Source organism: Gigantopelta aegis, chromosome 6 (assembly GCF_016097555.1).
Source record: "Gigantopelta aegis isolate Gae_Host chromosome 6, Gae_host_genome, whole genome shotgun sequence".
NCBI classification, from domain to species: Eukaryota; Metazoa; Mollusca; class Gastropoda; order Neomphalida; family Peltospiridae; genus Gigantopelta; species Gigantopelta aegis.
In genome coordinates, this window is record NC_054704.1 from 69,439,911 (window position 1) to 69,467,729 (window position 27,819).

Sequence of the window (27,819 nt, forward strand, 5' to 3'; positions counted from 1 at the left end):
CGATGGCTAAGGGTTGTTTGTTGGCGGCTTCTAAAGCCTCTCATCACATCGCTCAGCTTGCTGGGCGTGTTTTTGCCAACAGTCTACTTCTGCGTCAGGATCACTACCTGGCGGGACTGAGAGCGACGGGTGTGGTTAAAACCTACTTTCGTAGTCGCTCAGTAAGGGAAACCTTACTTTTTGGGACCTATCTTAACTTGGTCATGGACCAAGAAGCAGCGAAATTCGTCCCTGCTGCTCAGTCCCGAACTGCTCGTAAGTGCCAGGCGGCGTCTACTTTTAAGCCTCCACCTGTTAAGAAATCGACTTTTCTTGACAGTTATCAGATCCCTGTGGTGTCTGATTCGGGCGTGCAGTAGGGTAATGCCCGTGGTTCATCGAAACAGGGACGTTTTCGGGGGAAGCCGGCACATTTTCGTGGTTCCACTCGGGGCAAGGTGCCCAGGTGTGAGAAGCAGCCGAGATGAGGGTGCGTGGACAATCGACATCTGCTTACGGAGGTTCCTTTAGCAGATCTTCCTGTGGGTGCAGACTGCAGCCATTTTGTTCAAAGTTGGTGCGAACTGCCAGATCTGGACCCATGGGTTTTGTCGGTTGTCCGCAATGGATACATAATTCCGTTTTCATCACCCCCTCCACTGACGTCCTCCCCCCGGTTACCTGCGGTATCGTCTGTCGACAAACGAGTACTGGTGGAGAAGATGGTTGTCGAGTTTCTCGACAAGAAAGCCATCCAGGAGGTAGATTTGGGCACTCCGGGATTTTATTCCCATCTGTTCTTCACCCAGAAGAAGAATGGCGAATGGCGACCAATTCTAAACCTGAAGCCGCTGAATTCTTACATCGTTATTCCATCTATGAAAATGGAGACGGTTCAGTCTGTTCGCGCTTTGCTTCAGGTGGGGGAATGGGCGGCGTCCATCGATCTGAAGGACACTTACCTGCATGTTCCAATCCATCGGGATTTTTGGAAGTATTTGCGGTTCCTCTACGACGGCAGAGCTTATGAGTTTCAAGTTCTGCCGTTTGGATTGGCCACAAGCCCTCACATCTTTACTCGGGTAGTAAAGGCAGTGGTGGGGCGTGTACATCTGTTGGGTATACAGATGCACAATTACCTGGACAATTGGTTAATTCCGGTGGCGTCACAGACGGCATGTCTCGTGGGTGTGGAGTTTGTGATCAACATGATTCTCCGATTGGGGTTTACTCCCAATTGGGTCAAGTCGGAATTAGTGCCAACGCAGGTTTTCACTTATCCTCGGGGTGGTTTTCAACCTTGTGGAGGCGTCCGTTCTTCCGACGGATTCGCGACTTCACAATTTCATGACGTTGGCGCAACGTCTTCTGGTGGAGCAAAGTGCGTCGGTGCGCATGCTCCATGTGTTGATAGACCATCTCGAATCGCTGGCGGCTCTGAATGTGCGGTTCAGACGGTTCAAGAGACCACTTCAATGGCATTTGTCCCGAGTGTGGGATGGTCTCAGCTGGGATTTGGTGATACCACTGGGGCCTGGTTCATTCTTCCGATCCAAGAGTGTCTAGTGGACAAGTGTATGTCCCAGGCCGTTCCTTTACACCCACTTTCTCCAGAGTTGGTTCTGTTTACCGATGCTTCCCTCGAGGGTTCGGTGCACACCTTTTGGATCAACATCTGTCAGGGGTGTGGACTGTTATTCGACATCGTCGAATTTTGTTGAGGTCGGACAACACATCGGTTGTTGCGTACCTCAATCGGTGGGGAGGCACCAAATCCCTGTCATGGAGTCTTGCAGCTTTGGAGATTCTGGAATGGTGCGACGATTGGGGAGTGGTGTTATCGGCCAAACACATTCCTTCGTCCGTGAACGTCTTGGCGAATGCTTTGAGTCGTCGTTCCCCGGTTCAGACGGAGTGGATGTTGCACCGGACGGTGGCTTATCGAGTTCTTCAGTTGTGGGGCAGTCCTCAACTCGATATGTTTGCCACTCGCCTGAACAGTCAGTTGCCAGTGTTTGTATCGCTGGTACCAGACCCACTTAAGTCGTTGCAAAACACGGTTGAGAAGCCTTCCATTTTGCCTGAAATGGAATGTTTTTCTGGTTCTGCATGCACTCAAAGGCAAGCCCTACAAGCCTTTGAATTCGCCAGTCTTCGTCATATGACATGGAAAACTTTGTTTCTGGTCTCACTAGCGGCTTGCCGTCGTATTAGTGAGATTCATGCTTTTTTTGCTGGATTTGGTGGATTACAATACAGACGGGTAAGTTACATTATGTACTGATCCTGTTTTCGTGGCTAAGAACCAGGTGCCAGGGGAAGAGTTTCCTCCGGCCATCATTCAGTGTTTATCTCGTACACTTTCTGCGGATAATTCTGATAGACTTCTTTGTCCGATGCGGGATTTGAAATTCTATTTGGAGCGTACTAGAAATCTCCGGCAAAACACTAAGAGACTGTTTATCTCTTTCACACGCCAACCAGGAGACATTATGAAGAATGCTATGTCAAGATGGATTGCTGCAACCAGCAAACTGGCATATGAGAAGGCGGGTGATCTTGTTCTGCGGAATTTCTCCGTTCGACCTCATGAGATTCGGGCGATTTCTGCTTCCCTTAATTTCCATGATTCTTTGGACGTGTTCAAGGTCATGAGTGCGGGGTTTTGGAAAGGTCGACACACGTTTGACCGGTTTTATTTCCGTGATATGGCTGTTGGTCTGGACGGAACTCGGCAGATTCAATCAGTCATTGCAGGGCAGCAAGTCGTTTTGGTGCGCAGGGCCACGAGTAGGGGGCAACCTTTATTTCGTCTGGTCGCTAGCGGCAGTCTTTCTGGGAGGTAGTTCTCAACCTCCTGTTTGGAGAGTGGGGGGTGGATGGTTGACTATCTGGGGCAGTCGAGTGTCTTTTACCATTACTTGGTGTTTGGGTTTCCTCACCTTGTTAACTTGGTTTACTTTTAATTGGGGTTGTAGTTCTTCAATTTAAAAGTCACTTTGACATTTTATACCTCGTATGATGTGGGTTGCTTTTTCACTGTATCATTACTTGGGACGAACACTACTGGTTGAATGGGTTATGTCCTTGTTTTCTTACCTCCTCCCTTTAATGTTAAATTCTCGTGCTTTAACGGTGTTATATCACATCTGTTATAGCATTGTTGTTGTGCTAGTACGGTAAGTTGAATAAGACTATTAGAAGAAAAAAATTCTAATTTTCATTATTATTCATACTTACCTAGTACTAGCTCAACAACCGTTACCTCCCACCCGCCCCGAAGGAGGTCTTTTTGATTCAGTCATGCCAGACTTTGAATCGATAACGAGGATATACGGTCTACCCATGCACGAGTGTAGGTTATACATCCAGCAAGGGGAGATAATTCTGCAGTGGAAGTTATAACTCAGGGTCGTATAGCATTGTTGTTGTGCTAGTACTAGGTAAGTATGAATAATAATGAAAATTAGAAACAAATTTTCTAAGTATGAATGGGAAAACCCCCCAAAAAGTACTGGCATGCTACATGTACTCATGAAGGTTGAGAGCCAATGGCTAACTTAACCTCCACATCATCAAAGCTGGTTAGTACAAGATGTATTTATAAAAAAAATAATATTATTAAGTCATGAACAGTCAGTAACTAGTCAGTACAAACCACCATTATTCAAAAAATTTAATTTTCTACCCAACCCAAATTATATTATAATAGTTTGTTGATTTACATTCTGCCAATTGCAATCAGCTTATATGGTCATTAAATTCATACCCTGACTAAGTAGTCAGGTTTCAGTGGAATTAAGTGAATAATTTATTAAGTATACCATAAAATTCCTCTTGTTGGCAGAGTCTTATCTTCTTCACATTCAATTCGCCTGGTGTCAGGATTTGTCAAATAAACTGCATTACCAGCCTACATTTAAAACAAAACACAAACCAACATTCCAAAGAGTAATTTAAAAATACTACTACTTAACAGCTCATCATCAGTAACAACAATTTATGATGGACAGCTGGTGGCGGTGGTGTGTGTGTGTGGGGGGGGGGGGGGGGGGGGGGGGGGGGGGGGGGGGGGGGGGGGGGGGGGGGGGGGGGGGGGGGGGGGGTGGGGGTGTGTGGGGGGGGGGGGGGGGGGGGGGGGGGGGGGGGGGGGGCAGAGGTTAGAGTGTGACAATGGATCAGACTTGGTGACCATTTACCGTTGCCATCGAGTTAGAAACATTTATTACATACCTTTTACAGTGCTCAATATGATATCAGTTAAAATTCACTCTTCCATGACTAGAAGCAAATTTATATAGAGGATAAAAAAACGAGTTACCAGATATTATCAAATTTATGTCCCGAGTGAAATAATTTTCACTTGTCACGAGTTTTAGCGAGGGACATAAATTTGATAATAACTGGTACCGAGTTTGTTATTCTATTTATTACCCTAGCTATTTGGATTGTTTTTTAAACTTTATTTTCGATATAGCCTACATCGGCTACACGTCCATGTATATAGAAACGACATAAACTACTTTACTGTTCTGGGTATTGTTTTAACTTTGTATTTTATTCACGGTTCACAGATAATTTTCAAAACCCAAAGTTCTATATATTCTGTTTAAAAAATAATCTATAATGAATTGCATTAAACTACCATTTTATTACAAGTTTAACACTGAAACCAGAAAGACGTAAACACACACATTTTAAACTATGCGACGTCATTGTGTGTGCTTTGCTAAATAGTGTGACATCATATTTAGTACTGACAAAGAGATTGGTTTGTTGGCATCAAATCGTCCAGTAGTAGTGTATGTTAAAGCCACACACCCTAGTTCCATCCAGCGAAAATAAATTATAATTTGGTTAATCTACAAACCTGTAACAGACTTAGATCACGTTTTTATCAAATGGAGTGAAAAAGCAGGTTTTATATCGATAAATACCATGGGAATCCCCATGTCCCAATTGCTTGAAATAATTTTGAAAGTTTGTATTCTGATGTCACTGGTAGATGTCGCTCGAAGGACAACAATGCCTACGTCACGACAAATTTCACAGACTTGGGGTGCGTTCTTTTCACCTCTCCTGGACATGTTCCAACTGTTCTGTCCTGGTTGTATCCCCTCTCCAGAAATCGTAGGACTTAGCAAAATTATTGGTTTTAAGGGTTTGTAACGTTTTGTATTGAGATACTTACTTGTCTGAACTTTATTGTTACTGAAAATGTTCACAAACTGTGAAGAAAAATCTCACAAATGAACAACAACAAATCGGATGTTGACTGCGCGAACCATGCACGAGAAAACAAACCGAACCAAAATGATAACGGTCACGTGGTATACCAATGTCTGTGACATTGAAATGGAAATATCCCGTCTAAAAATAGATTAGACCTTGTCTGCTCAACGGTTTTTTCTCAAACGTGCGTCCGTTTTTCACAAATACGAAAAATGCATTTTGTGGTATTACAAACACCAGGATTACCAGGATTACCAAAAAACACTTCAGGTGAATGGAAATGTATATTCTAAATAATAAACGGTAAGTAAAGTGCAATTTTATTTGTGAAAAAATGGGTTTAATAGCGAAAAACAACGCCGTAATGGTTAACAACTAGCCGTAACTAGGGTGTCCCTTTAAACCAATGCAGAAAATTATGATTTTTATTTTCCCCGTTATGAGTGCCTGCTGGGGTAATAAATATTATTACCGGGTAATCACCAGTCACAGATGTTTATTCATCAATGAAAAACTCATAAATTTAAATAAGGTTTATTTATGTAACTCTAATGCACACTTCACAGACTTTTATTATATACATTTAGTGCTGTTTGCACAATGATAAACAAGCATTCTGAAAGCATTGCTAAAGCGACACATGTCCCCTATTAGACCAAACAAATTTTCATATCACTTAAATTCAAAAATGGCAAATCTCTTATGAAAGTCTAAACATGATCTGCATCTATACATTATAAAGCTATGCAAAACATTTCAGCTCAGTATCCTCAGGGACTGTGAATAAGAAGTTTGAAAACCTATCTGTATATTGGGCTCACTCTAGCTTTTTTGTTTTAATAGCCAATTTTACTAAAAGATCAATTTTGTTTCAGCCATATTTGAAATGTTGTAGCCAGAGGGGGTTTATAAAAGGAAAATGAATGTTACAAATGTCATTTTCTAGGCTTGAAAAAAACAAGGAATTATTTGAGGGTGTTACAGAAAGTCTGTGCAGAGAAAATTGGTTGAACATTGTTTTTGGCCCCCCTTCTTTTACCCACAAACCTTTTTTATTTTTAATTAGCAATTTACCATTACATGAGACCTCGACCATTACATAAGACGTATCCAGATTCTCTGTCATCTAGAGTACTTAACAACTCAGTTACTCAAGACAGCTAATAACTAAAGGCTGAATCAAGCAATGCATTCACTACTGAATATACTAGTATATTGTTGTAAATCAACTTGTCCTATAATTACTTTATTATATATGTTTCTCTATGCCATTGTGGAATGGTCAGAGTGTAAAGAAAGTTGTGTTCTGTGAAGTCAACATTAAACTAATTTCGCATATGTCTGCATTTGGTTATGTCCAATTTTGTTTTGATGGCCTGGAAATAAATCAGGTGGTGCCTGTTAAATGACCTACAGGGTATATCTATTACTTTGTTTCTGTTCTCTTTTATTAATCATCTACCATGACATATAGTTATACAATACAGTGAAACCCCTAAACCGGATATTCATGGGCCAACTTGAGCCCCAACAAAATCTGGTTTCCATGCATGGATATTCAGTATATAGGGCTTAATTTGGATTGAGCTAAGAACATTTCTTGTATGCAGCTGTTCTATATTAAAATATAGATGGAAAAAGTTTTAAAAGTATAAAATGTTTGACAATGTATTTGTACTGGACTGGATGCTTATTTACAGGCATTTACAAAACTATGAATATCGGTTATATACGAGGTTAATCTGTACACACCTAAAGGCTTAATTCAAATCTTTTGTCATACAAATTATGTAGTCACAGTTTAATTAAACACCATCATGTTAGTGAAAACATGATTGTAATTGGCTGCATCTGTATCATTTTGTGACATTGTAGACCTAACATAGTACATATTTTGTCGGATATTGTTAACAATCTCTAGTCCTTCCCAGCCTCCATGAACATTATTTTTTGTAAATAATTTAAGTTTGATTTGATGTAAGTAAAATAAAAAATAAAAAATTTGGGTTTTGGAAATAATAATAATAAAAAAACTATTTTTGTATACAATTTAGAAAACAATCGGCTCAGAAATAAATAACTTGTAAATAAATTGTAAGAAACAACATTCCCTGATGGAAAGGACTATAGATCAACATACTGATACCATATCAGTGTAATATTTAGCTTCCCTGCATCCATAAATAATATAATTCAATTTTAATTTGCTCAACGAAAACATACCGTTTTATTGTATTTGCAATTTTTGACAAGTCATTCCAAAATTTAGTAACCTGAAGATCAGAAACGGTGTTTATTATTTTTGTGGCCACTATCTTTTGTTGTTTATGTTGCTTTCAGTCGTACTTATCTAGCCATTAGAAGTGATCTTTTATTAATATCTTTTTATAAGAAACAAATAAAAATAAATAATTTTGTTTAGGATTTGACTGATAATACAAACAGCAGAAGTGATCAGATTCTTGTTAACAATTACATATTGGGTGATAACTGAATGTACACAGACTTTATGAAAATGAAACTTGATTATCGTGATACACCTGTTGTTGAAAAACAAAATTCTGAAAATTGTGTAAAAGCCCATAGAAAAGATCTTTAAATAATAAGATGTTATGACTATGTTCAGTGACAGCGGACAACAGAAACATGTGGCTGAAGTCAGACCTAACTCATTATAAACATGACTGTGTGTGTAAAATAAAACCAGAAAAAAAGGTGATTTGACAAAAATTCACGTCGATCGGGTTTGTAGAAACATTGACTTAACCTTCTGACTACTGCTGGCGAGATATCTCGCCCGACATCACGTCAGTCGATATACTGTACACTGTATACAGTGCATTCCCCAATTCATATTTCCCGCCGTTTTGCACACGACACTCACCGGAAACGGAAATATAATTAAAGAATTTTTTTTTTTTTTCAAAATGGTGGTTTTTGTTTTGATTTTTTCAATTGAAAATACCTTGAAATTTTGAGTTCAAAAAGTGGTTTTCGGCAAGTATTTTCGCTTGACAACAATGGCGGCACGTCGCGGTAATTTTCAGGGATCGATAGCTGATTGTAACAGCTAATTTGATAATAAATTTGATCGTTTTACCAAAAACGAAAATTACCAAATATTGCAATATGAATCGTAGTTCGGGTTTAAAAAAAAATTCTGGTCAGAAAACCACTGTTATCAGGAATAATGGACATAAATACTGGACAGCTGGCCACAAATGCCCGTAAGTAAACGCAACTTTTTCGATTTTTTTGCTTAATTTTAATCACCATTAGCCGATCTAAAATAATAAAAATAACAAAAAAAGACACGAAAATAATACTTACCGATTCATATATGAACTTTATTTCATGTATTTATGAAACATTTAAGTGAATATATGTGAGTAAAAATTATAAACTTGTACCCACTCAACGTGGTTTTTGTTAAAAATTAATCCAGTAGTCTAAAGGTTAAGTACCTTTATCCTTAACTGTCAATTTAGTTTTCACCAGTTTGGTGAAACAGGAATTATTTTATTCGCCAGCTGATATTTCCATTAGCCGATGGCAAAATAGCGATCGGCTAGATTGAGCCTAGGTATATATATCATGGACAGATAAACAGACTGCAACCCCTGCAATTAAGTAAATGTCCACGGCAAAAAAACATGCCATTGATAAAAACCCTGAATATAGTTCAAGGCAAAAAATTGCCATGCAATCTCCAATTGCCATGGGCAATTGTAGGGGTTGGATTAACGGTTAGACATGTGAAAACAAAACCAATAGTCCCATCCAGTTTGACCAATGGGGGTTTAATAAAGAAATTTAAAATATTTTTAACTGGGAGATAATTTTATAGAGAATATAGGTTTATGATGTAGGTCATTGGCTGTATCCTTTAAAGGTACATCAAGAATAGGCAATTCCACGAGGCTCGCTGAAAAGAATTCCTCTTTCATCCTAAACACGAAAAAAAGCCCATAATTTGTGGTGTGTGTGTGTGTGTGTGTGTGTGTGTGTGTGTGTGTGTGTGTGTGTGTGTGTGATTAAACTGTTACTATTAATATCCTGTAAACCAATAAGAAGTGTGTGAAATCACCTTTATTCCTAACATTTAATATGATATATTCAAGGTAAACAAGCAACTGCAAGCTTTTTGCAGAATGACACACAAAATTCATGACTTCATTGACTTGCAATGGGTTTTTGGGGGGGGGGGGGGGGGGGGGGGGGGGGGGGGGGGGGGGGGGGGGGGGGGTTCCAGCTGGATCTGAGCATGTAGGTTTAAAATCTACAAACACATTGGGTTTTTTAATCATATGCAAGCTCTGGATATTTTCATGCATGGTCACTCATAACAGCCATAGAAATATTGCTAGATAATGAAACAAAATATATAAGGTAAAATTTTAAGATGTTGTTCTTTTAACATTTTCTCATTTTAGCTTAACAGGAAGGGATCTCACAACCATTACCCCACCAACAACAAAAATATAAATGTCACTACCCACTAAAAGCAATCACAAGGGACTGTTTACTGGTGTAATGATTGTCACAAATCATTTATCATTATAGGTATGTGATTTGTGCAGCTTCCAAGAAGTGTATAAAATGAATAGTCTGGTCAACTGAATACAACTAAAATGTTTCCAACAGCTGTGTTCCAGATGATTGGATCATTATAATTTACAGGTCAATTTTTGTGGTATTAATCTAACTAAACGTACCTGTTGTGGAAAAATTAATAACAAAGCTTTGCTGATGGCAGCTCTAAGTTCTGATATTGTCTTAGCCTCCAGCAAAGGGTTGAAAGCTTCCTGAAAACAGAAATTCATATATTACACAACAGGTATAAAAATAATGGAATAATAGATATAAAATCATTCTTCGGAACACTCCTTACAAGATATTCATATTGGCTCCCCCATTCTACCTGGGAAGGAGGTGAAGTTTATTATGTATATAGTTAGAGTGAAACCCTTCATAACTGGACCCTCTGCAATTCAGAATTCACTCAAAACAAGCTGAGTTTCACGGTCCCTTAAATATTAATACAGACCATAACCTCTTTAAACCAGAAACTCCTACAGCCAGACTTTTTAAAGTTGGTCACATGGGTGTCCAGTTTAGAGGGGTTTCACTGTATATAGAGAAATTCAAGTAAACTTAATTTGGTGGGAAGAATCATTGATAAATAAAACTATATTTGGTTGTTGTGACCACACCCACACTCAGCTGTGGAACACTGGCTGGAATGAGAAATAACCTAATGAGCCCATTAACAGAGATTGATCAGGAACTGTCAGATCACAGATCAAGTGATGGTTTTACAACTGGGCAGGTTTCTGCCAGAGGGTAAAATGGGTATGGTGCCATATTCAAATGTTTTTGCAGATTTGTTTTTAAATTAACCATTTGACAAAATTAATGACTGTATGATTTTCTTCACCCTAACCCTAATCCTAACACATTTTCTTTCTGGGGGAGCCCCCCCCCCCCCCACCCCCCACCCACCCATACCCCCTGTCAGCATATACACTGTAAATATTCAATTCCATAGCACCATACCCAAAAATTTCTTCCTTGCAGAAACACTGCTGGGCTACGTTTCACTCTATTTCACAGCTGGCCATCTGCTGTGGAAAGTTTGACTTATTTGCAGACTGTACATGCTCGTTTCTTTTTCCATGAGAGGTTTTGGAATGGAAGTTTGACAACTTCAAAATGTATTCACTGTTGGTCAGTTCCTACATACAGTAACAAATTCTGGCTTGCTAATGCAGCACACATGTAATTACAACTGTAGTATAAAGGGATGTTAAGGAATGTTTGTTTAATGACACTATAGCAAATATGAAATATGGTAATCAGGCATGTGTGCTGGAATTTTAGCAGGGGTCTGGATTGTGGGGAGTTATGTTTATAGGGGCGGGTTGAGTTAGAAAATATATTGAACATATTTGCAGCACTTGCTCTTGAGAGAAGAACAACCTGCTTCTGCCACATAATTAAGCTACTTTCGTGGTTAGGGTAAACATATCAAATGCTATCAGAGGAAGCTGTTGCAAAGCATATGACTGAGCATACATGTATGTTCTGACCTTCATCATGCAGCTCCTGTGCTCAAGCAGCAAGATTACCAGGAATAGCAAAAGAAAAGGTCTTTTGTAATAATTATTATATATATATATATTTTGCAATAGACAGGATACAAGATACCACGTACAGTCATTGATGTTGAAGTCATGGTGCACTGGTTAAGATGGGGGAAAAAACCCATGAGATAATCATAGAAGTCTGCATAATCCTATGACCCACTGCATCTCAGATAAGCATTTTATCAGAGTTACATCCTTCCCCATTACCCAACTACCCAACACACACACACACACACACACACACACACACAATCACAATTTCAAGAGAGCAATTGCTCTCAGTGTTAATTCACAGCCATTTTGAGTAAATAACAATATCAGCTTGTGTCTTGTTATAGGTTTTGAGGGTTAAGGAATTCATATACTCTAAATCATGAAATTCATCCGACCAAGATATTAATGCGAAAAATGTGTCTGATGTATCAGCGCAATAATTAATTGATGTATTATATTTCAATCTATGTCAACTCCAAGAGAAAAAAAATAAAGAAACAACTAAACATGCACATCTATTTGAATGGAAGTGCTATTTTATGTCATTAGAAATTAATCATATAATGAACAAGATAACACAAATGTAAAAGAAATGTATTATGGACAAGCGAAATGAAGTCTATGAATAATTGTTGTTGTTGATACCAGGTAGATGTATTACGTTACCTCCACACCTTGTCAGTTCTGTAATGCTTGGCAAGACATAAAGGAAATTATTACTGATTGAAACAAATGGCTAGCTTCCACTGGTTTGACTGTTAAAACAAATGCCAACTGCTATTGTTTAGTTGATGTTGAGCTAATTCTATGAAAAATTAGCATTTTGTGTTTTGTTTGCAGTCCATGATCTTTAAAAGTTGCATTTATATAAATATGTATTTTAATGTGTAATGCAATGCAATAATATGACACATTATTTTAATGATTTACAGTACTTGATATAGAAGGTTGATGTTGACAGAACACATTCCAGTTTTTTCAATCAGGGCTCAAATTTAATGGTAGCCATGTGGCAAATTGCCATAAAGCCCTCAAAATTAAACAGTCTCACGACCAAACTGGCAGTGCCTTATTTTGCATGGTACTAACTGGTTATCATACTCGAACGCAACTTATCAAAGTTGTTTTATTACGAAAACAGGAAATCATTCATACATATTTAATATGAATGTGTGCTGTTGTGTTTAATTATTCAGACCTGCTGAAGTTCACCTTGTTGTCCTGCTTTCTGGTCATAATGCATTAAAAAAAATTCCAGTCTTGGCCAAATGGCTTTTCCTAATAATTTGCCAAATTCGATGCCTGTTTACTGTGGACATACATACAGTATGACATAATGTCTAGAAATTAATAAACATTATTATCTCTGTACAAGGCATATTGAGATTCTATTCAAGAATCAAAAAACATTTAACACAATCACATCGTAAAACATGCATCCAAGATTATAACTTTCCAAACATAAAGATCACCATAAGAGTGTCAAATGAAGTTCAATGATTCTAGTGAGTGGCTACAACAAATCAATCAAACTTAGTTGTCTTTGTACACTCAGAAATTACTAGTACCCCCAGTACATGTAGGTTATTACTTTTAAACAGCAACCAGTACATGTAGAGCTGGGCGGTATTGAAATGTTAGGTTCAATATTGGTATCTGTATTTTTGGGGTGATTTACCTCAGTATTGGTACAGTATTCGGTTCTGATACAATACCAATACCAATATCAAGCAGTATTTTCAGGATACTTGGCTTTAAAATCCATGCCTGAGTTAAGGCTCGATCACACCCTAATTGCATATACTTTCCATTGACATAAAATGCATGTATATGTTTTTCTGTCGATTCTCAAGAACAATGTCCATTCGCTCTTATTTTCAGCCATTTGGCGTTCATCAGATATATTGTTGGTGCTTTATTAATTTTTTTCAATACAGAAATTTCAGTATTTCAAAATTTGCTCGGTATGGTAAATCGGTACGGATATAATACCGATATTGAACAGTATATATGGTATAACGCTCAACTCTAACAACCAGTGTTGTTACAGTCACCAAATATTTTGCAGTTCAGTTACAAACACGAATACTACACAGGGTGGCACTCTTAAATGTATGACAGATTCTGTAGTGAATTCTGAATATGTTGGATTGCAAAAGAAATAGATAGGAGTCTTTTCCACTGTAGTAACAAAGAAACAAAGAGACACTATAGTATACCTTAATTTCGAGGGGCAAATGATCCCAGACTCATGGTCACAAAGGATCTCCTATCGCATGAATTAGCCCTAGTGCCAACAATGATGTTCAGTTCAACAGAAAAAAAATGACAGCAACCATATGAAAGTAATTTTTATAAAGACAGCATCTGGTTTAGCTATATATTCTTGGGGACATCTAGTATCATCAACCATCTGTCATAGATGTAATGTACATCATATTCTGGGTAATCCTCTGATCAGCGGATGGCGATCATGTAGGCAACAGCATTAATGTCAGCTTTTTATGGGAAAAGTTCCAACAAGTCAACACTAAAGGTATTGGCACCCAAAACAGGATATATATGTTTGATATAACTATGCTGCTTTTCCCCAACAAGAGGCCTTTGCACAGAATGTAACACAGCCAAAAATCAACAAATAATTGCCAGAACTGGATCCCGAGTTTGTATGGCTGGATACATAACGATATATGAACAAAATTGAATTCCAGATGTGATGCCAATCATGCACTTAATCAGTGCCATCCTGTCTAGTACTCGTGTTTGTAAATGTAGTAGGAATACATTCACAGTCAGGGTTTCTGCCAGAGGGTAAAACAGGTATGGCGCCATACACAAATATTTTTGCAGATTAAATTTTTCAAGTTAACCTTTTGAAAAAATGTATTACTTTCATTAATTTTCTTAACCCTAACCCTAAACTTAACCCATTTTCTTTCTGTGGGAGGCCCCTCATACCCCCTGTTGACTGTGGATGTATTCAATTCCAGTGCCATACCCAAAAAGAAAAATTCTGGCAGAAACACTGACAGTAGTTAGCGACTTTGAACAACACGGGTAACGGTAAAAAAAAAAAACCTATGGTAGTTTATGCACATGAAATAAGAGGTTTTATTGCTTAGTTGTAGCCACTTTATTTCATATAGTGGTAAAAAAAAACCCATATGTGACACACTTACATGACTTACACGACAGTCTTAAAACATAGACCTGTATTATATTTTTAAAGTAGTATTGTAATCGAAATCGAAGAGATATGCATCAGAGGAAGAAAACAAATGCTGGTAATCTTTTCTAAATGCTTAAATATAAAAATATTTACTGCATGAAGATTGCAGCTTTTAAGGATCATAGGATTTTGACATCAGCAGTAACTGAACTTAACAGCAGCACCAAACACAACTGCCATTTTGTTTAATGACACCACTAGAGCACATTGATTTATTAATCATTTGGTAATTTTGACATATTTATATATTATAGTCTTAGAGAGGAAACCCGTTACATTTTTGCAATAGGGATCTTTTATATGCACCATTCCACAAACATCAGGGGAAAATATTTCAAAATCTTAGGTAACCGAAAGTCAGTTCATGTGAGTTTTACTTAGGTAACCAATTGTTCGGTTATGTTAATATAGTTCTCTTAAAGGAGAGGACAATTAAGGCATTTGGCCTGGTATGCATATTGAACGATATATAATGCACATTATTGCTTAATATAAACACGTATAATTGTATAGTTAATTAATAAAACGGTTAAATGTGATGGCTATTATATATAATAGGCGCAGCCATTTTGTACCATCTCAGTGAGTACACCCTCTGGCGAGCTGGTGGTTACATAATACTTAAACGCGTAAAGTCAGGAATGAGCCTTAGAATTAGAGAAACACGATCTACCTGGTTTTTGTGGGATGATAAATAGTCATACATTGCAATGTTCTGTAATAATACACATCCCAGTAAGCCGGCAGTAAGTATATCCAGCACTATATATATTAGTTTTCAATACAAAATAAAATACCATTGTCAAAGTGGCTACACAACAAGTCAAAACAATTAACAATGTTTTGCCCATGCATTAACCTACGTACTGAAATGATACACGGAGTGTTTTCTTAGTTAATTGGTCTATGCTGTTAGTTGCTTCTACCTGTGATGCCTGATTGGCAGGTGTGTATTTGATTGGTAACCAGACGAGCCAATTAATTGACGCTGTCTAGACACAAAAATACATACCAGTATTGTGGAATATTACCTGTCGCCCCTAAAATTGTAATGGACATGGTTTATACTGTAAATAATTCTGTAAAACTATTGATTAAGTAGACTTTTCCATCTAAAACCACAGAACTGACCAAATTACGTAGTCCCAAAGAAAAGAAAATGATCACTTGGGTATCGTGGGTTGTCGTTTTTGCTGCAATGTAGCATATCAATAGGCCTAATTTTGTATATTTTTCCTTTGGATTATTTAACAGAGAAAAATACTATAACCCCATTTTGTTCCGTTAATGTAACTTGAAATATATTTAGTTAAATAGTTTATTATAATATTACGTCATTTATGCTGTTTTACAAGTCAGGTTGATCAAAGAGAAGCGCCTTGTCGAAAATTACTGCTTTTGTTTACACTGTGCATACAGGAGATGGTCAGGAGCTGTTCACCACATGACCGATTGGCAGTTCTTGTGATTTTAAAGTTGTGTAACCAACATGTGAACAGAACAACGTTCTCGTGAAATATTGTGTCCTGAAACATGATAGCTAGTACATACCATAGCCTTTGATATACCAGTAATGGTTCACTAGCTGGAATGAGAAACAGCCCAATGGCAGTCTTAATGATTAAATTTTTTGGCCAGTATCCCAGTTGAATACTAACATTTCAAAATCTGGTATCCCACCTAAGAATTTAGTATTATATGGCATCCTGGTGGGAAGTCTGGTATAAAATTAAATTCTGGTATCCCCGGGATATCGGGATACCGTTAATCTCGAACACTAAATGGGGATCGATCTCATACCGACCATGCATCAAGCAAGTGCTTTACCACTGGGCTATTTCCCACCCCCGCAATTGCCTGCAGCTAAAATATTTTAAAGTGCTATATAGGTAACAAATTAATTCTTAAGCTCGAGTCCTGCATTAGAAACAACGAAAGTTAATAAACCAAGATGAACCCATACACCAGAACAATTATGTTTTTGCCAACTTTCAGATATATGTCAACCATTTCCTTGAAAATTATTAAAATGTAGTTACTTTAAAGAATACTTTATTAACCAAACACTGATTGTTGTTACCACTTTATATAAAATTTAGCGAATGGCTAATTTGGCAATCAGGAAACATTTTGTTTAGTATTGTGTCACAATTCGCTATGCAAGTTTCAGAGATTGCTACACAAATTAAAAAAAATTAAACATTAGCTGCTAATTAATTTTCAACTGCCTAGAAATATCGCTAATCGAAATTTTAAAAATAAAATGTTCCCTGGCAATGGACTGAGTGAGCCCTGCCATATAAAAAAAAATTCTAGGTCTGATTTGGACTAAGACTCAAAATACTAAAATTGGGCCTGGGTCAGGTTCTATTTCATCTGCACCAGGACCCCATTTTACAAAGCGATATTAGCTACCATATACACTTAAGGTGATCTTAACGGTAATATCACTTCGTAAAAGAGGGCCCTGATCTGTAGAGATGTGACTGGCCTGTATAATGTATGGGGTTTTTTCATACTCTATATAAATAAAGTTTTAAATATGGCTTGTGCCCCCTCCCCCTACTCCACCGGAATTAACTGTGGCTCCCTCACTAGAGATTTTCCACACACCCCACACCCTACTACAATTATTGTTCCTAAGGATCGGCACAGTGTGTTTTTGTCACATTCGATTCAGTGCATTTCTTTTTTGACAGGTATTATACTCACCAGACCAAGCTCCAATGGGAAATACAAATGGTAAACCAACTTAATTCATTCAATAATTTTTTTTTTTTTTTTTTTTTTTCTTCTTTTTTCACTGAATTTGTAGGCCTACTTGTCACATGTAGGCCTATGCAGGGATAGGTTTTTTATAAATCCACTAGCCATGGGATCAGTTATTTTTTTTTATTTACTATCCCAGTGTTCGAGATTAAATTTCTTGGCCAGTATTCCAAATGGATACTAACATTTCAAAATCTGGTATCCCACCTGAGAATTTAGTATTATATGGCATCCCAGTGGGATACTAGGTTCTTGAAGTCTGGTATCCAAAATTAAATTCTGGTATCCCCGGGATATCGGGATACCATTAATCTCGAACACTGTAGCCACGATTAAAAATTAACTAGCACTACTTTCCATTAAGTTAATAATTTTACTAAATAATAGTTATAATCAGATATGTTACCTATAGAAGGAGATAGAGATTAAAAACACTAACATTGGGCGTTGGGGTGGCATCAGGATATTCATATTTTCAAACTTAACTGCAACATTTAACTCCTTTTTTTTTCATTAGCCAACGGGCATGGTAATAGTAGTTATTTAGGCATACTAGCCCAACATTGAATATCACTAGTGACTAGCCATGGGAGTGTGGCTATCATAATCTAGAAGCCCTGCCTATGTCAATGAAACATCACACACATTTAGAAAATAATAATAATTTAACTTTTTATTCCTGTTTTTATTATTATTATTATTGTTATTATTATTGGTATAATATCCGCCCGGTCCCCTCCATTATTATTTTTAGTTAGGGGTTAGGGTTTAGGGTTTAGGGTTAGGGGTTATGGTTAGGGTTAGGGTTAGGGTTAGGGTTAGGGTTAAGGTTAAGGTTAGGGTTAGGGTTAGGGAGGGGGGGACCGGGCGGATATTTTTCCTTATTATTATTATTATTATTGTTATTGCTATTGCTACAAAAAGACAACACCATTGAAAAATTATCACACACATGGTTTCAAAACTTGACGTAAGTTTCCTTTAAAAACTTGTATTTTACATTGATATCATGTACTATTTTATTTAAATAATTTAATTAACATTAAAAACCTAATACATTAATACATACCTCAAAAAATGAAGGCAAACTGTCTCGATGTTCTACATATTCTTTAGCATGTTTAGATTGATTGCATGATGAATCAAGCAACTGACAGTTCCTGTGTGTCAGAAATTGTTCCGAGTTTCTCATGTATAAAAAAGCTGAAACAATGGTGTGCGTTAGTACAATCACCATATTTGATGTCAACCGATACAGTAACAAAAAACGCAAAAAACAACCCAGTTAGTAATCATCTGAAGAACTGTCAAAGAAACGTTATCCATCACCCTAGTCAGTGGCCTTCGTATTCGATCCGTCTGCAAGTAAATAGAGCGCCATCTAGTTTTTCAAGGGGTAATAACTCTGTTGTTTGACCAAGAAATTTGGCGAAAGGCTTGCAACATAGATTTGTCCGGTTAATTCTTTGGCATTATCAGTCGAGACTCGACTTAAGGAACAAAGGTCTGATTACTGGATATTTTATAGTAGTTTGTATCATAACACTTGCATATGAGGTAATTGATTCCGGATTTGCTGTTATAGGAAAACATTTTTCAATAAATCTCATCAATATAACAGTTACTGAACAGCAGAAACAGCTAGCCGACCGACATGAATGTGAAATAGATCTGTATCACATGGGACGTCATTGGATTTTATATATCAATGTGTCGTGAAGCGTGAAATGAAAATATTAACATGGATCATGGAAAGCAGTGAAAATTGAAACGGTTTAACCAAACTAGTTTAAATATTGTAGGGCTCTCTCTCTCTCTGTCTCTCTCTCTCTCTCTCTCTCTCTCTCTCTCTCTCTCTCTCTCTCTCTCTCTCTCTCTCTCTCTCTCTCTCTCTCTCTCTCTCTCTCTCTCTCTCTCTCTCTCTCTCTCTCTCTCTCTCTCTCTCTCCCCCTTGCTGCTAATCAAAAAGAGTAGCCCATGGAGTTGCGGCAGCGGTTTTCCTTTCTCATTATCTGTGTGGTCCTGAATCATAATTTTCCATTACTATCAAGGGATCTTTTATATGCACCACCCCACAGACAGGATAGCACATACTACGGCCTTTGATATGCCAGTCGTGGTACACTGGCTGGAACGAGGAATAGCCCAATGGGCCCACCGACGAGGATCGATGTATCAGGGGAAAATAAAACAATCAGAGAATGGGTCCACCGTGATGATTCGATCCCAGGCGAGCACTCCGTATACCGAATGTGCAAGATTATGCTCCTGCTAATGGAGAAATGCCACGGGCTAGTATTATGCTTCATCAATATAATTGCGAGTTCGGTTTAAATATATCTTCTCGGTGGGGAAAAAAGAGAAAGAAAGAAAGAAAGAAAAAAAGAAGAAAATGTCTGCATCAAAGCTTAGGTTTATTAATCGGAATAATGTTGAGAGAAAAAATCCCACATTGATATTCATGGTATTCAGAAAATAACGTTTATGATCTGATTTCATCATTTTTTATGACCAGCGTGACATGAAAGAAAAGGGAAGTTTTTGTGTGTGTATTTTTAAGAAGCCATATTGTAGCGTACTTGTAAATTACCGCTATTAGATATCTGACTGTTATAGGCCTAAACACAGTCTAGGTAGTCAAGAAAGAAACAAACAGTCGCCACATATTCTACCCTACCGTTCTCTTATATACATTTTCCTACAGACAAGCAGCATATACCATGTCTTTTGATGTATCAGCGTCTGTCGTGATGCATTGATGGGGGGGGGGGGGGGGCAGCGGGATTTAGCTCAGTCGGTTGAGCGCTCGCTTGAGGTGTTTGAGTCGCAGGATCGAATCACCTCAATGGATCCGTTCAACTGGTTGGGTTTCTTTTCTCGTTCCAACCAGTGCACCACAACTGGTCAAAGACGTGGTATTTGCTTTCCTATCAGTGGGAAAGTGCATATACGAGATCCCTTTCTGCATTAGGAAAAAATGTATCGGGTTTCCTTTGATGACGAGTCAGAATTACCAAATGTTTGACATCTAATTAATTAATCAATGTGCTCTAGTGGTGTCGTTAAACAAAAACTTTAATTTAATTCGTGATGCATTTGTTGAAATGGAGAATGCCCATCAGCGACGCATTAATTGGCAACTCAGACGAGAGCTCTGTTACATCTCGCTCGGGCTTCGTCTCCATTACGGTTTTGTAGTTTTTTAGGAATGGGGAGTTACTTGGCCATTCCCTTATGTACATAATGTGCGTGTACCACCAGAGTATGAATAGACGTGTTGTGAACTTTGACCCTTCTCTCAGACAACGCAGTGGCATCATTCATTAACAGGAGCGTAATGCAGCTCTATGCTAGAGGATTTGTTTGATCGATCGCCCTTTGACACCCAATAGCCGATCTGTATTTTTGTGCTGGGGTGTCGTTAAACATTCATTCATTCATTCATTAATGCATTCAATGAAGGACTCCGCTTATATACCTTCTCTCTCTCTCTCTCTCTCTCTCTCTCTCTCTCTCTCTCTCTCTCTCTCTCTCCTCTCTCTCTCTCTCTCTCTCCAATGAACTATTTAACAAATTTGTAATTTTTATTTATTTTATCCATAGGTATTGAATACAAATGAGTTACATTTTTTATCCACTCATATTTCAAATAATTATTCAATTAGTTTCATATGAAATACAGTCAGACCTCGTTACAACGACCGTCGTTACTACGACATTTACACCATCCGATCACAAATTGTCGGGAACAAACGTACATCAATGTTATTCTGTTCGTTACACCGGAATTCACACCACACCACAATGTGTGTCTTGGAGATGCATCTTGCAAGATCTGCACTATAATCATGATAACGGTGTAGTTAGCTGTCCCATGCCCAATCACTGGCCCTGCGTGAGACTGAGCGTGAGATAGACGTGCCTAAACCTAATTTGAATATAGGCACGTAAATAAAAGTACTCACACTCGGTGTAGATGGAAACCAAGACAGGGTATTTGATGTCATATCGATATTAAGGAATATGCCTCGGATATCGTATGCAGTAGCAAAAAAAAAAGTACAAAGTCTATAACAAACGATGACGTGAAACCAGGGGCCTAATTCACAAAGCTATCTTAGGCTCTGTTAGACAACAAAGCATCCTCTTTGCAAGGCTTTTTGCACTGGAATGCGAGATCGCAAAGTTGCGAGAGTTTGGTGAATTAGGCCCCTGGATGTTACATGGCGGCGGATCTTTGCCAGTGGTGACAGAAAGACAAGTCTTTGGTTTAGTACCCCCAACCTCCATGAAACATTCCATGAGGTTGTTCCTAAATTTACATTTTCGTTACATTAAAGTCCTAATCTAAACAAAATTTTCTCAAAAAATTGATTTTAGTAGTTTGTGAATTCTTGTAATATTGATAAAAATCAGGATCACAAAAATGCTTGACAATAGTGTATATTTATCAAAGAAATGTAGGACATTGATCAAAGAGCAATCAACGAGCGAGTGTCTGAGGGTAACTGCATTTGGTCTGCCAATCATCGGTCTAAGTCATTAATCCTGAGGAGACGCCAACGTTAAATATCTGTCGTAAATATCACTTCACGTGACAGTATCTCGTTAACGCCATACGTGGTTAAGAAACGACGACGTCATGTTCACTATCTGGAATGAATATCACTTCAACATGAAAGCATCTGGCTAAAAAATCTGCATATCGGAGGAACCGATGACGTCATGTTCATAATCTGCAATGAATATCCATTCGTCTGGCCGTATCTGGTCCAAAGTCTACGCCTGGATTGTGTTTGATGAAAACGTTGTTAGGGGTATAGTATATCAAGGAGATAATATTGTAAACTTGTTAATATTCTGTAAATATGATAGAATACTATGTACTTATCTAACCATTTTCTATATTATAAATGTGAATGTGATACACGTTAAACAATGTGATAGAACATAACATGGTTTTAGTTCCCATTACAATATAATGTTATATCCTTGCGACACTGACTCCGTGAGTAAAAATAACAATAAATATCCAGCAATTCGATAAAAACAAAAATTCGATTTCATTGATCAGTGGCTTTAGAAAATATATATCTGAAAGTAATTAAATCCACACATTTTAAATCCTGTAGCTTCCTAGAACCGGATATGAAAATGGAAATTGTTGTTCAACTTCTTTCTCTAACTGAACTTTTCAAAATGGAAGCCACATTTGGCGCTAGCTTTGTTTATTGATATTTTATTTAATCAAATAACCGCCTCCTCACTCTCACACCCACCGAGACGCCAAATTGTGCTTTAAGATCCACGAAGAATACAGCAATAACTCTTCAGAGGTTTCTTAATTTTCCTTTCCTGGATTTTAATATATTCGTCATTTGAAAGAACTACTGGCTGTTTATCAATGTATTGAGACCTCTCGGCTCGTGTTTGCTATGAAAACAGAGAATCTAATCCGCCCTGGAGACGCACGCTTCTGTTGTTACATGGGCATCACTAAGTAAGGAAGCTCGGTCTAAAAGAATTAGCCAATGTAACGTTCTCTTGCGATACTTCCCGGTGGCTGGGGGATAATTAAACGTATCTAGATAGGCACCGGTTCCAACGTTAGTGAGGGGAAATAAGGTAGGAAGCCCTGTCTCATTTTCTAAACGATGCATATTGATTTTCGTAGTGATGAATTTGCACAAAACTACGTCTGCCGGCCTTCGCGCTCGCCAGTTCTGTATTTTTGGCAATGATATCTGGCTGTCGCATGGCGGGAAGATTTCCACGCAGAACTGACTGGAGCGTGTAATGAAACGGGATTAAGAATTGAAATAACGGTGACAGATTCGACAAGGCCTTCTGTGCGGCTTGATCCCAGTAGGTGCCCTAAAAGTGTACTATGTCGTTGGGGTGACAAGAGTTTTGTCCACATTTAACTCTGGGTCGTGAACAATTTAGTTTGGACTCTTCCAGAACAAAATTTTGTTTGTGGGTGGTCAATATATATATATTATATATGTCTTACATTCCTATGATCAATTATGGAACCGGCTTTAACAACTGTCTGTAGTCTACACAACATATTATTTCGAATTATCCACTCCAACCAACATAAAGTGTTTTTAATAAAATTCTTGTTTTAAAGGGTTTTTTGTGTGGGGTTTTGGTTTTTTTTTTACATTTTTCAACTGATGATGCTCATAATGATGATGTTGATGACGACGATGATGATATAGAGAATAATTACCGGTTAATGTCTTAAGATATCGGCTTTATCCTGCGAAAGTTAGAATGGGGAATGGCGCGAGGATCTGCCGACCCACCAGAGTAGGATAAAGTCGATATTCGTTATTTTATTTATCTTGTAATCCTACATAATTTGAGGGGCGGGACGTAGCCCAGTGGTAAAGCGTTCGCTTGATGCGCGGTCGGTCTAGGATCGATCCCCATCGGTGGATCCATTGGGCTATTTCTTGTTCCAACCAGTGCTCCACAACTGGTGTAACAAAGGCCGTGGTATGTACTATCCTGTGTGTGGGGTGGTGCATATAAAGGATCCCTTGCTGCTAATTGAAAAAAGTACCCATGAAGTGGCGACAGCGGGTTTCCTCTCTTTATGTCTGTGTGGTCCTTAACCATATTTCTGACGCCATATAACCGTAAATAAAATGTGTTGAGTGTGTCGTTAAATAAAACATTTCCTTTCTTTCTGAAGTGTGTCTTTGGTATACAATCATTTTCATGAGCAAAATTTAAATACAGTGTACATATCTTTTCACTGCAAACTAAAGCACTTTCATGAGATACTATATGCTTCATATATCTAGTGAATTTATGGATGAACCGTTAGGGTCAAAAATGAATTCCATAAATGTTTCCTCTTCATTTTTTAAAAAGGGCTTTATTTTTGTGTCAGGATTGCTCGTTTATAACTCATTAATACCCACTCAATTATGTCTGTTCAACACGCACTCGGTTATTTCCCTTTAATATACAACCACTCGGCAAGAGAAACAACAAGAGCCAAGAAGACGTCTTTATAATCCCAAACGGCAATTCCATCAACTGAATATTGGATTTGTACTTTAATGCTTTATTAAGAGCGGTATAAAGGATGTCCACGGCACTTTTCATTGAAAAGGTCAACATTCATTTTTCACCCGAGTGAGATGATAATGAGCTGAGCACGTCAGCGGCGCGGTAAATGAATCAACAACGACAATAAGTCGTAAAGATAAGATTGTCTCCGGTTTGGAAGCTCCTTAGCCACTCGATAAATCCATAATCTTAAAATATGGCGAGGTGCTTATGGAAATATATATATGTACATTCATTGTGTAACTAGCTGTAGGGTATCAACGGTATGTCATAAGACGCAAACAAAAAGTGTGTTTTGTTTAACAATGTCACTTGAGCACATTGAATTTAATCATTGGCTGTTCATGTTGGATGTCAAACATTTCAGTGGCGGAACCAGAAAATCCATTTGGGGGGAGGGGGGCAATGACATGAGCCGGAATGCCAAGGGAACTTTGGGGAGGTTTGGAGGGAGTGAAAATTAATATATAATAAAATTATATCTGTCGCAAAATTTACGGGGGGTGGGGGGCGGGCCCTTGACAATAGCTCCGCCGAGGGGATTCGATCCTGCAACCCTCAGCACCTCATACGGCCATTATATTATATGGATTCCTTCAGTGGTTACAATCCGTAGGCTATGACATGATGAAACGACTTTGTTTTATCAGTTGTTAGCATCCGTTGGTCATTATATTACGTGAATAACTTTGTTTTTGTCAGTTGCTGCCATCCTTAGGCCATGGTATTTATGTGGTTAACTTTTATCAGAGTGATGCGTTTGTTTTATTAGTGGCACCATTATGCCGGGGCGAGACGTAGCCCAGTGGTAACGCGCTCCCTTGATGCGCGTTCGGTTTGGGATCGATCCCCGTCAGTGGGCCCATTGGGCTATTTCTCGTTCCAGCCATGCACCACGACTGGTACATCAAAGGCCGTGGTATGTGCTATCCTGTCTATGGGATGGTGCATATAAAAGATCCCTTGCTGCTAATCGAAAATAGTTGCCCATGAAGTGGCAACAGCGGGTTTCCTCCCTCAATATCTGTGTGGTCCTTAACCATATGTCCGACGCCATATAACCGTAAATAAAATGTGTTGAGTGCGTCATTTCCTTCCTTCCATTATGCTAGTACGTGGATAACTCATCGGCGGAGGTTTTGACATGCAATAGGGATAAACGTATCTAACGAGCGGTTTAAAAATAAATTAAAACGAGTTTTCCATATAAAACTTATTTACAGTCCTAACACTGGTAGTTAAAGTATGCATCACAGACAAATCAGTTTGAGGTTAACTGTGGGTGTGGGTAATTTTTGGCATGCTTCCATCAGATAACTGTTCAAGCACGCATGTCGTGGGCACAACATCTGACTTCACCAGAGAGGTCTGTCCATGACACTTGAAGTTATCTTATATTCACAGGATTATCAATTTCGATTGTGATTTCTTTTTTTTATTGGATGGTATGGCATTGGTGACCTGGGCCCGTATTTTCGAAGCCATCTTAGCGCTACGAAATCGTAAAACCGTTATAGGTTGTGACGTCACTACAACACGCCATAGTGACGTCATAGCTTACGATGATTTTACGATTTCGTAGGCTAAGAAAACTTCGAAAATATGGGCCCAGGTCATCACCTAGCAGCAGCCAGTCGTATGTCTGTAAATTGTTATCACACGTATGTGTGTTATTAATATGTGTTAACAAAAATAAAGAAATATGTTCTTACCAATGTGTGTAAGAAAATCACGTTGTTGTTTATGCAGATATTGTCAACGGGATGAGATATAATTATTGTCTAAACGATGAGATGTAATATGGGGTTGTTTTGCAGTGGCTAAGGACGTGTATATAATTTATCTTCTCTTCATACACTAATTATGCTGTTATATAACTATATACCTGAATATGTAGGCGAGTGTTTGTTACCATTAAAACAGAACCGTTTACCTTAGTAGCGGCATGTTTCAGATTTAATAGCTACTGGTTGAGCAAACATCCTGTTGTTTTCAATCCTTTCATTTCATTTCAACTTATTTTCGTGCTTATATCCAATTAAGGTTTAAGCACGCTGTCCTGAGCACACATCTCAGCTATCTGTGGGTTAGTTATTAGTTGGTAAGTGGTTAGTGATAGAGAAGAGGGTGTACTGGCCTTACACCTATCATTGAGCCCTTAAGAACTCGTTCTGGGTTGGAGCCGGTACCGGGCTGCGAACCCTGTACCTACAAGCCTGTAGTCCGATGGCTTAACCACTGCACCACCAAGGCCGGTTGTTTTCAATCCCTAGACCTGTGTATTTGTAAATCCTGATATGTTTTGTAATATAAGTTGTATTATGATATGTGCGAGCCTGAAAGCGACACGAATATCAGGACAGTTATAGGTCTTTTGCATACGAATGTTATTAGATTAGTAAACTGTTCCGAGGCTGTAAAATGACATCTCTTTTGTATGCTACTGTAGCCATTGCTTGCGGGCGTGTTATGGTAAAACTTAACATAGGCAACTATGAAGGGTATTAGCCCAGTATATAACAAATCACACCCTTTGAACTGAGGTCAAACCAGACCCCACAGTCTCAACATTGTGTTTGATGGACATTAAGTAAAGACATAGGGTACTTTGGATACGCACATCTGCGAATTAGCTATAGGAAATGTAACTGAATAAGTAACAATGGGGTATTGTTGTGCGGCCATAACACAATGGAGTACAATACGCCCATGTGTGTGGCGTTGAAATGAACTAATGTGTATGGAAATATTAAAATGCGATTAGATTTCTATCTGTATTTTTATTGTATATAAATCCGTTTGTAATGGCAGTTTTCGATGTGCGCGGGTTTTGGCGCGATGCGGACGCGGTTACCAAAACCACGCGCCGCTCCTATTAAAACACCTCATGTTGATGTTATTACTAACCATATAGTTCGGGAGCCAATTCTGAACAGAGCCCTAGACAATTATTGAGCACAACACCCACTACACAGTTGGTTTATCACTTTAGGCTGTTTGGGGGATGTCTCTGGAATATTCCTAGCCCTGATTTAGAGTTGTATTGTGGTAGCAACAATAGGTGACAGCCTATTTTTTTTTTTTTTTTTTTTTAACAGGTGGGGGTGGGGGTGGTTTAGGTGCAAAAATCAGCAATTTAATTTTCTCGGCTTCTACAATAAATATCCTTCAAGAATTGTTGTTAATATTATGTCAATGATGTAAGCCTTTATAATGTTGTTCAGCTAGTGGCGATATAGATATATGCTTTTTTGTTTTTCATGATGAATCGGTCTTTTGATGCGACCGTATTCTAAATTTCCCGCCTGCGCCGCGCTAAAATTCGCAAATTATGGAAAACACAACTCTCGAAACATAGGAAGGGAGGAAATGGTTTATTTCACG

At 38.3% G+C, this 27,819-nt stretch overlaps 1 protein-coding gene across 5 annotated transcripts in view; it reads right to left on the reverse strand.

Moving 5' to 3' along the window:
- Positions 1-27,819, reverse strand: part of LOC121374133 (cGMP-dependent 3',5'-cyclic phosphodiesterase-like) — a 147,034-nt gene that overhangs the window by 62,146 nt on the left and 57,069 nt on the right. For 4 of the 5 annotated variants that reach the window (XM_041501083.1, XM_041501085.1, XM_041501080.1 and 1 more), the window contains exons 1-3: positions 18,419-18,696; positions 9,927-10,016; positions 3,804-3,892 (exon numbers count right to left, since the gene is read on the reverse strand). In XM_041501083.1, the coding sequence (XP_041357017.1) occupies positions 3,804-3,892; positions 9,927-10,016; positions 18,419-18,586 (347 nt within the window). In that variant the 5' untranslated portion in view covers positions 18,587-18,696. Of the gene's footprint in view, positions 1-3,803; positions 3,893-9,926; positions 10,017-18,418; positions 18,697-27,819 lie in introns of those variants that run through there. The other variant, XM_041501082.1, reaches the window with a different exon arrangement.